Source organism: Macadamia integrifolia, chromosome 8, assembly GCF_013358625.1.
Source record: "Macadamia integrifolia cultivar HAES 741 chromosome 8, SCU_Mint_v3, whole genome shotgun sequence".
Lineage (NCBI taxonomy): Eukaryota > Viridiplantae > Streptophyta > Magnoliopsida > Proteales > Proteaceae > Macadamia > Macadamia integrifolia.
Window position 1 is genome coordinate 22913512 of NC_056564.1, and position 13507 is coordinate 22927018.

General features: G+C 41.1%; 1 protein-coding gene and 1 long non-coding RNA gene across 2 annotated transcripts; both read left to right on the plus strand.

Annotated features, from left to right (window-relative positions):
* The first annotated feature begins 4687 nt into the window (after positions 1-4687).
* On the plus strand, positions 4688-8434 carry LOC122087613 (protein QUIRKY). Its single transcript, XM_042656808.1, has one exon. It carries the CDS (start codon positions 5040-5042, stop codon positions 8163-8165), a length of 3126 nt encoding a protein of 1041 aa, XP_042512742.1. The 5' UTR covers positions 4688-5039; the 3' UTR covers positions 8166-8434.
* A 2541-nt stretch (positions 8435-10975) lies between these two features.
* LOC122087655 lies at positions 10976-11805 on the plus strand. The gene is made up of 2 exons (XR_006142799.1): positions 10976-11617; positions 11729-11805. It is a non-coding gene; the product is annotated as an uncharacterized LOC122087655 (long non-coding RNA).
* Positions 11806-13507: the final 1702 nt, after the last annotated feature.

Here is a 13507-nt window from a genome sequence, read left to right on the forward strand (position 1 = left end):
TTTTTCCTCGTAATTAGAAACTTTTTTTTTTTTCCTAGGTTACCAATTCTAGTTCAGTAAAATATTCAACATTGAAACAAAATTTGTTTTTTGTAGTAATTAGAAACTTCATTCAGACAGAAGGTATGATATACACAAGGTTTGAATACATATTACTCAGAATTAAGGAATGAAAATTAATTGTACTATCTCACATACTATTGACAGGGTCATCCTTACTAGAGAACGAGTGAAACAAACTACTTTTGGATAAAACGTTGCAAACATAATTTACATCAAAGGATAAAAGTCTCATTATCAAATAAATAATAAAACCCCATTTTTTATGACGCATGCCGAACAAACAACTATTTTCTTACAAACCTAATTTTATGGCAGACAAATTGTTGGCACGTTAGTAGAAAGAAATGCAATGTCATAGTATTCAACATTGGGTTCATACAATACGCAATCAACATTTTTTTGGATGTTTTGGAATGGGTAACGAGAGCAGTGGGAGGGTATTATTGACTTTGTACATTATAAGATAGAGTAATAATGACTATAGATATGTGTATTTTTCCTTTATCCACAGTCAAGGCAAATTTTTTCTCCTATTTTTACCATAGATATGCAAATGATTTTGTACCCTTTTCCCCACAAAATAAAATAAAATAAAATAAAAAATTTGCTTTTGATGAGCATCTCAACAAGAGGTGGCCATAAAGGTACCTCAACAACATGGGTGGAAATTTTGTGAAAAGACATATCTATTCACATTTCAAGTTTCAACTCAAAAGGAACTAATCATACAACTTAAAATGCATTTGTGAATACTTGGATCACTAACGAATGCATTGACATACACAAAGAAGTAAATGATTGAATTCCGGGCTAGAATTTGTACGAGGGCATTTAAGATCATCCCTTACATTATCAATAATGGGAATGGCTGAAGCACTATTCCACGTAGCACAAACAGCCAATCTAATGGGCTATTTGACCATCGGATGTTGGGTGGCTGGACCTAATAGATTTCCAAAGGTTGATTTGTTAAATCATCCTTCATGTGGCTAATTAGGTGACCAATCTATTGAGGTATGCATCAATGGGTAAAAATACTGCAATAAATTTTATCTGACAATAATAGCAAAAAAAAAAAAAAAAATCTGAAAAATCTTGAAGTTCCCCTGATATAAAAGGAGGGTCAGAAGGGCTTCACTAAATACTCAGGAAATATGTCAAATAAAAGGTATCGAATCTCACCTCATGTGAGGGATGAGGTGTAAAGGTGTCAATCGATTGGTTCGGCTCAATTTTGATTGGATTAAATCAGTTTTAGTCTAGAAATGAGGAAAATCAAAACTAATCCGTCAAGGAACTTCGATTTTTTATCTGTTTTGCTTTTGATTCAATTTGATTTTGATTTATTTTGATTTTTCAATATCGAGTTAATATCGATTTAGATTGGTAATATATTAGACTTGAATCATAATGAATTCTTACATTCATAATTTGTAGTGATAAAAGATTTGACAAAAGCACTTCAAATTTATGACAAATCATAATTTATCGTTGTAAGGGAAAGATAACTAATATTGAATTTATAAAATGAATCCTACTATCCAATTATTCATTTAATCATCTAACTAATTTTGTAGAATGAACAAGAAAATCAATGGATTCTACAAGAAAATCAATGGAAGCATTATTACAATTTACAAATTTCCTTATTCATAATTAGGTTTTGATACCACTATTGGGATGGGTTAGGTTGGGTTTTGTAGTCATAAAGGTTGATTTGTTAATACGCAAGTCTTTGGGAGAGTGGGACGTGTGAAAATCGTCTGTGGCCACAAACCGCTACATTGGTACAATGAGCATCCGGCGATAAGGAACCCCTTGAATCACGTATTTAGATGCTCTTAACCGTCTGATGCTCACTACGACTTAACCGCGCAACAGCAGTGGATGTGACTGGAGTGGGATTGAAAGAGCATCTTTTCCGCATATACAGACTTGTTCGGTTAACGAAATAGTGACAGTTGGCAGCCGTCACTCACGCTCCCGTGTCTCGTCTCTCGCCTATCGAGTCGTCCACGGCGTGGCCCTACTTAGCGCGGCATGTCGGGCAAACTACATACTCAAAGCCAAAGGGTTCGATCAATGCCTTCAAAGTTGAGACCCTGGCAGGCAAGGCACCGCGCGCACCGCAACACACATCACTGGAAGAAGCTGCCTAGGAAAGCGTGTCCAGGCCAAAAGTGATGTTAACAATGATCCAAAGAAAGTGGGGTTCCCAAATGCCAACTCCTAGTCCCCACCCCCGTAACAAGGATAAAAAAGAGATCAAGGTGAGATGAGATTAGCAAGGAAAGGAATATAGAGAGGAATAGGAAGCTTCAAGGTAAGGGGTAAATAAAGGTGATGATGCTCCCCTTAGCTTTATTGAACTTGTGGCCAGTGCTTTTGACAAAAAAGGATGAGAAGAGAGGGAGGCCGGGTTCTCGTTGGGGAGCAGAATCATATTCTCTTGCGGTGTGCCACTGTGCCTGGTCATTTACTGTTTATTGGCTTCTTCAAGCTTCCATTATCTTCTTCGTACGTTGACATCTCATGTACTCTATATATCTTAATGGAGATCATATGCCACATATAAGAGATGCTCTTTAATTTATGTGTGAGATGATGTGTGACTTTGAAGTTTTCATCTCCTGTTCCAATTTCAAATTGGGAATCTTAGTTAGGAAGCCATATCTGCTTACCCTGAAAGTTAAATATTCATGGATAGAGATTCTCACATCCATTTTAGTTGAACCATTGAAATTATTTAAGGGGAGAGAGAGAGAGAAACATAAATGGGAAAAGCAATGCAAAGGTGACAAAAAAGTTCATTATTTTTAACTCACATCTTTCTATTCCTTTTTAGTGCTTTGATTTTGATATTAGGCAAAGGCTTTTGACTGAGCTACGACTCCCCTAGCTTCCCTAGCCTCAATTTAAGGGGATAATTGTTCATCTTAGTTGATGAAATAGAGCCAAGATTTAGAACATTGACCATGGGATTAGACAAGAAGGGAAAATTGTAATCTCCATTTCAAAGGGAATTACTAATTAAGTAGAAATGTTGGATCTGAACAATACCTGTGGATAGATAACTCAAGGAGGATGACGAAGGAACATGGGTGGTTTTGATGCAATATTGGAAGATTCAATCCAAAATCTTAAAGCATTTGATGAAGAGAACTCCTTAAGTATAAGAAAGCTCCAAGGACCTAAACAAATTGATGTAGGGTCATAGATCTATAAATCCTAACATCTTAACACTCCTCCCTCACACATAGCATCATCATATGTGACATTACTTATGAACAAACGAACTTAGATAAGACAACAAATAAACTTTAAATACCATATTAGAAGGTTTAATGTAATATCATTAAGGTAGAGAGATCTCCACAGATGAATGAAGACAATAAAGACCTGAATAAAAACTCCCAATGTCTCAATACATCAACCCCAAATTTAAAAAAAGAATAAAATAAATTTCTTATTGTTAAGTTTGTTTTGAATTCTTGACCCTTTTTTAAGATTGACCCGATCCGACATATTTTGGTGGTGACCCGAATGGAAAATTTTATGAGATCTGTGATGGAAGCAGAGGGTCCCGATGGGTCGACCCGCAATTTGGAGTATATATAATATATTGTTACTTGTTGAGAAAGTCATTGTATTCCAGGGTTTTCACGCAGCTAGGGTTTCAGGGTGAGTTTTTCCTCGCCGTTGCTAAGGTGTATTTCTCTCTTGCATAGTGAATCATCTTCTTCTTTGCCCGAGGACGTAACACACCACCCTGGCGTGTGAACCTCGTTAAATCTCCGTATCGTATGAATCTATTGTCTCTTTGTTATTCGTGTTTCTTGGTGTTTGATCTTACACTTATCCATAATTTTACATCAAAAAAGAACATTGGTAATCAAAACAAAGAAGAATAAATAGGTGATATTGGAGAACTTAAAATCAAACTTTCAATAGCCCAATGAAAGATGAAATAGAGACAATCGAGGATGGGATAATGATTAAGAGATATAACTATTAGAGGACTAGTTTGTTTGGACTCGTTGGAAGAAGGGATGCAAAAAATAAATTCCCGGATATAAGGAAGAGATAGGATTAGAATCAAAATATTAAAAAAAAAAGAGAGAGAGAGAGAGAGAGAGAGAGAGAGAAATAAAGAATCTTATTAGGCAGAAATTCGAATAACACTAAACTATTTCGACAAAAAGGCTTGACAAGGGAAGGAGGTGAATACTCAGAAGACAAAGATCTACTTTGTCTTGATTACAATTTGTTTATACAATCCTTTCATGTGACTCGAATTAGACATTTGCTAATGAATTAGTTTGAATTGAGAGGGAAAAAAAACAGTGTGAAAGAGAAAGAAGGAAATTAGACTTATGAAGTGGGGGAGGGGGGAAGTGATCCCTTATGACACTGCCTTCCCTTCTTTTGAGGTGAATGGAAAGGGCTCAGGTAAACATGTGCATGTGGAAATTGACCCAACTCAGTGGGAAAAAAAAACCAGCTAAAATTTGGCCAGCTTGGAGGGAGGTCCAGGTTAAGGTGGGCCATAAAATATGGGTTGGTCTGATTGATTTGACCTTAGCCTTTCCCTGGACACCAGAGGGCAGAGAGAGAGAGAGAGAGATGGGAAAAGGAAAGAAATCGCATTCTTATTTCGAATTCTTTTCTTTCCTTTTCCCATGCAAAGTGCAAACGCAACTAAACTTCGCGAGAAGGAATGGAATCTAATCTCCTCCCACAGCTCCACACAATCAACCACTCCAGAAAAAACATTCTCCCAACAAAAATCGACGTTTCTCTTCTAAAAAGGAAACAAAATTGAAATAAAATAAATAAAAGGCAAAAGAAGCGTAACTTCCGCCACCTCACTGATCCCTCTCCCGTCCCTTCTCCCTCCAAACCTTTTTTCCATCCCCTCCCGCTGAACTAACGTTTCACACCGGGAAAAGCGATTTTCCGACGAAGATGAAGCGAAGATGACTACAACACCGACCGTACAGCCTCAAGAGACGATACGGAAGCTAGTAGTTGAAGTAGTCGACGCTCGTGATCTGCTCCCCAAAGACGGCCAAGGCAGCTCCAGCCCTTACGTCATTGCAGATTTTGACGGGCAGAGGAAGCGAACTTCAACCAAATTCAGAGACCTGAATCCATTATGGATGGAGAAGCTCGAGTTCATCGTCACCGATCCCAAGACTATGGATGCGGAAGAGCTAGAAATCGATGTCTTCAACGACAAGAAGATGGGGAGTGGCGGTGGAAGCTCCCGCAAGAACCACTTTCTCGGTCGAGTTAAGCTCTCTGGGACTCAGTTCGTCAAGAAAGGGGATGAAGGTCTGATATACTTTCCTTTGGAGAAGAAGAGCGTCTTCAGTTGGATCAGAGGCGAAATCGGGTTGAGAATTTACTATTACGATGAGCTGGTTGAAGAACAGAAACCAGACGCACCACCACCGCAGGAGAAGGAGGCGGGGACGCCAGCAGTGGAATCCAAGAAGTCGCCGGTGATGATCGTGCAGGAGGAGGATAGATACTCGCCGGAGATTCCATTGCATTCAGAAACGGCTCACGAAATGGAAGAATCACCGCCGATCGTCGTAGTTGAGGAATCGCCTCCTCCACCGACCGTGCAACATGAGCACCGCCAACACATACAAGTGAACGAGTCATTCCCGCCGGCCGGACCACCACAAATGGAACCATCACATTTCCCGCCGGAAGTACGGAAGATGCAGACCAGTGGGGTAGGGAGTACGGAGCGAGTTACCACAGAACGGGTTAGGGTTCTGAGGAGATCAAACGGGAATTACTCACCGAAGGTGATCACCGGCAAGTTCACTGGCGAAAATGAGCGGATTTCAACATACGATCTGGTTGAGCCAATGCAGTACCTGTTTGTCCGAATCGTGAAGGCTCGTGGCCTTTCAGCGAACGAAGCTCCTTACGTGGTGATTCGCAGTGGTAGCCAGACTCTCAGATCGAAACCTGCAATTCACAGACCCGGCGAACCTTCTGGGAATCCTGAGTGGCAACATGTCTTAGCTCTTTGCTATAATAGGCCAGAAGCTGCGAGTTCGACGTTGGAGATCTTGGTCCGGGAGGGAGCGTCTGAAGCCTTTCTCGGTGGCATTTGTTTCGACTTATCCGATGTTCCGGTGAGGGATCCACCGGACAGTCCTTTGGCTCCGCAATGGTACCATCTAGAAGGTGGCGGCGACGATCAGAATTCCGGCAGGGTCTCCGGCGACATCCAGGTATCGGTCTGGATCGGCACTCAGGCCGACGACGCGTTCCCCGAATCATGGAGCTCGGACTTTCCGTACGTGAGCCACACTCGCTCGAAAGTATACCAGTCGCCGAAGTTATGGTACCTAAGGGTTACAGTCATCGAAGCTCAAGACCTGCACTTCTCTTCACAACCTCATCCCCCGGTAACAACTCCAGAAGTAAGGATGAAAGCACAGTTAGGGTTTCAGTCCATACGAACTCGACGCGCCTGCAGTAATCACGGCTCATCCTTCTTCTGGAACGAAGACTTCGTATTCGTTGCAGGTGAGCCCTTGGAAGACCAATTGATCATACTAGTGGAGGACCGGACAAGCAAAGAGGCCGTGCTTCTCGGGCACGTCGTTGTGGCGCTGAGTTCCATCGAACAGCGTGTAGACGAGCGTCCTGTGGCTTCCAAGTGGTTGGTGTTGGAAGGTGGCGGAGGTGGAGGTGGAGGTGGAGGTGGAGGTGGGTCCTATTGCGGCCGGATTCATCTGCGCCTTTGCTTGGAAGGTGGTTATCACGTGCTCGACGAAGCGGCGCACCTGAGTAGCGATTTCCGTCCGACGGCGAAACAACTGTGGAAGCCGGCGATCGGTATTCTAGAACTGGGGATTCTCGGGGCCCGTGGGTTGCTTCCGATGAAGACAAAAAATGGGGGCAAAGGCGCTACAGATGCTTACTGTGTGGCCAAGTATGGGAAAAAGTGGGTTCGGACCAGGACCGTCATGGACAGTTTCGATCCCCGGTGGAACGAACAGTACACGTGGCAGGTCTACGATCCCTGCACGGTGCTGACCATTGGAGTGTTTGACAACTGGCGTATGTTCCCTGACGCAGAGGAGAAGCCCGACTACCGTATCGGCAAGGTACGCATACGCGTATCGACATTGGAGAGCAACAAGGTTTATACCAACTCGTATCCCTTACTGGTGCTTCTGAGATCGGGGTTGAAGAAGATGGGCGAGATAGAGGTTGCGGTGAGGTTCGCTTGTCCCTCCCTGCTACCTGACACTTGTGCGATTTATGGGCAACCATTGCTCCCTCGAATGCACTATCTCCGGCCGCTCGGGGTGGCTCAGCAGGAAGCTCTACGTGGGGCTGCCATAAAGATGGTGGCGTTGTGGCTTGCACGGTCCGAACCACCACTAGGTACAGAGGTTGTACGGTACATGCTCGATGCGGACTCACACACGTGGAGTATGAGGAAAAGCAAGGCGAATTGGTTCAGGATCATGGCGGTGCTGGGATGGGCCGTAGGATTGGCGAGATGGGTGGATGACATCCGGCGGTGGAGGAACTCTGTCACTACGGTGCTAGTGCACGTGCTGTACTTGGTACTGGTGTGGTTCCCAGAACTGATTGTTCCGACGGGATTCTTGTACGTGTTCCTGGTGGGGGTCTGGTACTACCGGTTCCGGCCGAAGATTCCGGCTGGGATGGATATTCGGCTCTCGCAGGCCGAAACGGTCGACCCGGATGAGCTGGACGAGGAATTGGACACGATGCCGAGTTCAAAGCCAGCAGATATCATACGAGTTCGATATGATCGGCTAAGGACGTTGGCAGCGAGGATACAGACAGTGTTGGGGGACTTTGCGACGCAGGGGGAGAGATTGCAGGCGTTGGTGAGCTGGCGGGACCCAAGGGCCACGCGGCTTTTCATTGGGGTTTGCTTGCTAGTGGCCATGGTGATGTACATGGTCCCACACAAGATGGTGGCAGTAGCTCTTGGTTTCTATTACTTAAGGCACCCTATGTTTAGAGAGCCGATGCCGCCGGCGAGTTTGAACTTTTTCCGGCGGCTTCCAAGCTTGTCCGATCGATTGATTTAGATTACGAGGTACAGGTAGAGGTAGAGGTAGACAGGTAGAGCAGGGGTGTGCGTAATTTCGTTGATTTACCGTTGTGGATACTTTGATAATAACATCATAAACTCTTGAGGAAAGAGTGAAGGGTATGAAGATTGAAAACACGAAGAGAGGGGGGATTTGGAGGTACTGACCTGTTCTTTATTTCCATTTTTATATGTTCTTGTTTCGCTTTTTATAAGCTTCCATCTTTTGTTCTCCCTCTCTATCAATGGAATTGAATTGATTGACAATTGGGTCAGGAAAAAGTTTAGAACACCACGAGATGGGCAGGGCAGGTAGGCCGTAGGCCAACATGTGAAGGGCTTTTTTCATGTGGAATCTGGAAAGTTGGAGCCAAACTCAACATATTTGGCCTAGTGACAGGTAAAGCTTGGAAAAATGGTCTAGAAGTCAACATTTTGAGAAAAATTGGTCCGTCCATAGAAAAGAACAAAGGTACAATGTCTAATTAATAATAAATGCCAGTAGACATGGAGTCCAACTGGTTTGATTGATTTGCCATCGTCTCTCTCACGGACAAATTTGTTTCAATTGGTTGGGATTTGGCGGGAAGGTTAACTTTACACTAACAAAGGCAGTATCCAATCTGGTTTTAGATTTCATCCTCTTATTTAAAACCGGACTGCAGGCTGCGAGGGTGTGGAGAATGCCCTTTCATCTATCTTGGTCGAATGTGACATATAAAAGATTGATGACACCAATATCATACCCTACACCATTGGAGAATGGTTTATCATATAGAAGGTGTTTTATCATAAGTGGGAGAGGTTTTGTGCAAGGTTGCAACTAAGCATACAACCGTCAGGTAGGGGTTATTGGTGCATCATAGACCTTCATCCCCCCAACCAATGGGTAATGTTCATGGTCGTGCTGGCCATACACAACCTACGATCAATTGAGATATCCTTTTACTTTGTTGTGGTAAAATAGAACTCTACGCGGACATACCCCCTACCCCCATGCTCAACTCAATAAAATCGGCTCTTATGCTGTGCACTCGTGGCGGCAGCATAGATCCGAGCCCAGAAATGCCTCATCATGAAATTAAAACACACAGATATAAACTTCAAAGCGCTCTAGACCGTTGGATCTGCGCTGCCACCTCTTCTACTTCCCCAACTCAATGGGTGGTGCAATGACCACCTCACCCCATGATTAATGCACGGAACCACAATCCACAATGTCATTGGCCATGTGCTTGCACAGGAACCATGGGACTCTTCCCATTTTATATCATAGAAGCAAATTCTGCACCACACTTCTATTCTTAGCACTTTTGGCCAATAATGGCCAAAAAGGAATTCCTTGCCCGCTGTTACTAAATCTTCACTTAATTTACTTCCCTCAGAATTCACATATTTATTCGGTTCTTCCTTCTTTCCCCCGATTTTCATTTCTCCTCGTAAAAGAAAATGAAAGAGACAAAGTTCACTCACATCTTCGCCTTATAACAAGGTTTTCAAGAACCGTAGAGGATGGAAGGATGGATCTCTTCTTCAAATCTTAGATGTTTGAAATTTTTCTCCCAAATCTTAAAAGTTTCGTCAAAACCCATTCTGGATCCCAATGTAAGGATTCATAGGCCGGTCCCACATTAAATCCTAGATCTGCACCCCACCAGCACACGTTCCTGCCTCGAAAGAAAAGAATTGGATTGGTATATTAAATACAAGGAGAACAAAGAACAAGATTAAAAAGGAACTACTTGACCTAAGGTGGAAAAATATACCCTTAGTTTCCATTAAACTAATAGTAGAATCTTCCCCTGCTTGATACAATTACCATCTCCAAAAGAATGCCATATATGTAGATAAGCACAAGACATATTTTTCAAACAAGCCTGAAGATAATGTTCTTTCACCTTGGAAGGAACAAGTTTGTGGCAAACTTCTCCCTTGTGTTGCCATGATCAATACGTACTCATAAATTAACAAGTTTGTGGTCACTCACATCCTCGCTAGTCTTCCTTGGATTAGTTGAGATGCATATAAGTTGATCTGGACACATTGGTTAACAAAAAAGAAAAGTTAATCCGACTCAAATAAAGATTGTAATAGAAAGTCTCCTTGGTGGGATCCTGCATGTATATGGTGGATCCAACCCCATATTCATGTGAGTATATTGCCCATGTATCATTATCCTTGTTAGATCTAAAGAGTTAAAATTATATTGCTGTATTTTCCAGTTTATTCATCAAACAAGTCTACCCAGAAACCTTTTTTTTTTTCTCTTTAAGACTTTAGGCATCACATTACTACATTAGCATGTTCATTTTTTTTTTTTTCCTGTAAGAAAATTAGCACATTCATGAATGGATGAGCTTATCACATTTGCTTGCATTTAGTTATGACTTTTAATATGTAAGAATTATGAGGATTTCTTGTCAAACAGATACTCTTGACAGAGTTAATATTTTAACTCCACTACAATGATGGTTGTTAGAGGATTATTTGTAGTCAAAGCATTCAGGCAATGGTGGTCTCTCCCTAGGCAAGGAATTACCTAGATGATATTGAAGTAATAAAAAAATGTTTATTGGATTAAAACCTCCTGTAGAATTTGGACCATGTAAAGATTACAGGTAGGTTCATGGTTCACAATGATTGGGTCCCAAACATGATAGAAGGAGATTAGGGTGAGTATTCTTTAAGATGATATCTCTTTAGCTTCTTATTTCCAGAGAACCTGATCCTTACTCTAATTCTCTTGAAATCTCATTCCATGATTTCCAATACCTGCTAGGGAAAGCTTCCTTCAAGTAATTGTAAGAACTTCATTTGCCTGATGCAGAAGAAAATTTACAGAGAAGATAACTGATCTGTGTTGTCAAAAAAGCTAGTAATTGTAACTGTCATTATTCAACCCATTCCCAATACACCACACAAACCCAGTTAAGAGAGTTTCAATTCCCTTCCCAATTCTTCCAGGTAAGGTTGTTTTCCAGAATCCAGAGTCCGAATTTAACTTGCCCAAAAAACTGTTTTATTTTCAAAAATATCCACAGAATAGAAGAAGAGAACTAAACCCAGCAATTCCCAATTGCGCATCCTCAACTATAAATAACCATTTTCCTCATCTTACGTGAGAGCTTTCCAAGCTGGATTTCTTCCCTCAATTAGTAATTTATTACTAATTTAGGGCAGTTAGATCGATTTGAGCCGTTGAAGAGGGATAGAGTTGAGGTTTAAAGTAAATCATAAAGAAAATTGAGAAGATAAACACATCACAGATACCAGATCGTTCGCTGGAGAGCTTATCGTCGTCATGGGTTCATCAGATTTCACGCTCAAACCTGCTGGCATAGGTTGTATTTCATTTTTTATTGTCAGAGGAGGGTTTGGGACGTTGGATCTAAACAGTTATAAAAAGGCTTAAATCTTTCAGAGGCGAACTGTGTCAATTTGGGATCCCAGGTTTGCTCCATTACGATGAATCTACTTCTCCAGCTGATGAAATCTTGAATTCTTGTGTCACGATCATGAACTTCATTTCTCTCTAATATCTCTAATTTTTTCCTATTTTAGGAGATTTTCAGCCGAAGAGAGACCCCAGAAGACTCAAATGGGGGATTCGGAGACAGAAAATGGAACTTCAAAAGAGATTGAAAAGAAAGAAAACAAAGTACAAAAAGAAGAGAAAACCAAGGAAGAAGAAGAAGAAGAAGAAGAAGAAGGAGGACAAAGAAAGTAGTAGCAGTGGCAAGGACAAGGAGAAGAAGAAAAACAACCCTGATCAGGATAAGAAGAATCCAGAAAATCTAGAGCAAAAACAGGGAAAGATAGATGTCAAGAAGCAAGAATTGGCTGCAAAGAGAGAACAGATCTCCAAACAGATTAGAGAAGATGATCAAAACACAATGATAGTTAGGGTGCATCATGCTTGGAGGTTTGATAGGGATTTTATATAAGAGAGATTCTTTTCATGCTTTCTTGATCGTGTGAAATGCTTTTGAGGCTTTTTTTTTTTTTGAGGGTGTGTTAAAGTTCTGTTTGTTGTATATATTGGCAAATATGGTCCCATCTATAGAGTATCAGTGGATGGAACCCACTTAATTGTTCCATGTGGATTTGATGACATGGCAATTTGACTATTGAGTGTACATAGAATGACCTGAAATTTGGATGGTCACTTGTCAAATTTTATGATTAAGTTCAATCGTATAACCATTATTTATTGTCATGCATCTTTTGATGATCTTAGATTTTTGAAATTTTTGATTTGCCACTTGATCAATTTTAAGAGTTTGAAAACTTGACATAAAAGAGTGGGATGAAGTTTTTTATCCGGAAGCAAGCCCAGTGCCACCGCATAAGGGACACAAAATGATCACCACCATGCCCCTCCTGGGGCATGCACCCCTATGCCCGGACATAGGGCTTTTCTTGGACAGAAAAAACTTGTCTTGTGAAAATAGAATCTTTGGGTCTACTTCTATAAAATTTCAATACATACCAAACATTCTATGTGGTTGTGCCACCCATAAACACCATGTGGACATGTTTGTCCATTAAAACTGCATTGACCTAAATATTTTATTCACAAACATGTAGCTCCGAATCATTTACATGTGTTATTAATATGTTTTATTGGCATTCATCACCACCCCCCCCCACCCCCACCCCCAAAAAAAAAAAATTCTCTAAACAACCTGTTTAGAAAGGAATTTGTAAATGAGGCCTTAAATATATGACATGGTGGTTTAGGTCGTGTTTTTCAAATATGTGGATTTGTTAACCTCAAGGTCCAGACTCAATGTAAAGTTTAAACCAAATTAGAATTTACGAAATGGTAAAATATTTGAGAAATCTAAAACTATGTCTAATGCATAGTAGTAGTTTGGGTCATTAATGCACGCAAAAAAAAAAAAAAAAAAAGTCAAGGTAGCCATTAATATGCATAGATATACATAGAAATGCATGTCAATACATGATGGATTTTGTGTCTTTTATCACCAAACCGTTGGGTTTGTTCAACGGTCTAATTGCAAAAGATGCAAACACACTAAGGAGAAGAGTTGGATCATATAAAAGGGGAAAGTGGTGTTTCCCAATATGTAGCTATGTTTAACCTCAATGTCCCAAACTCAATGTACAGTTTAAACCCAATCAGAATTTGCCAAGTGGTAAAATAGGGTTTTGAGAACTCTAATATTATGTATAATGCATAGTAGTAATCTGGGTAACAAAAAAAAAAAGTCAGGGTAACCATTAGTGTGCATGTATATACATAGAGATGCATGCCAATACATGATGGATATGATGTCTCTTATCACTAGACGGATGGGTTTGTTCAACGATCTGATT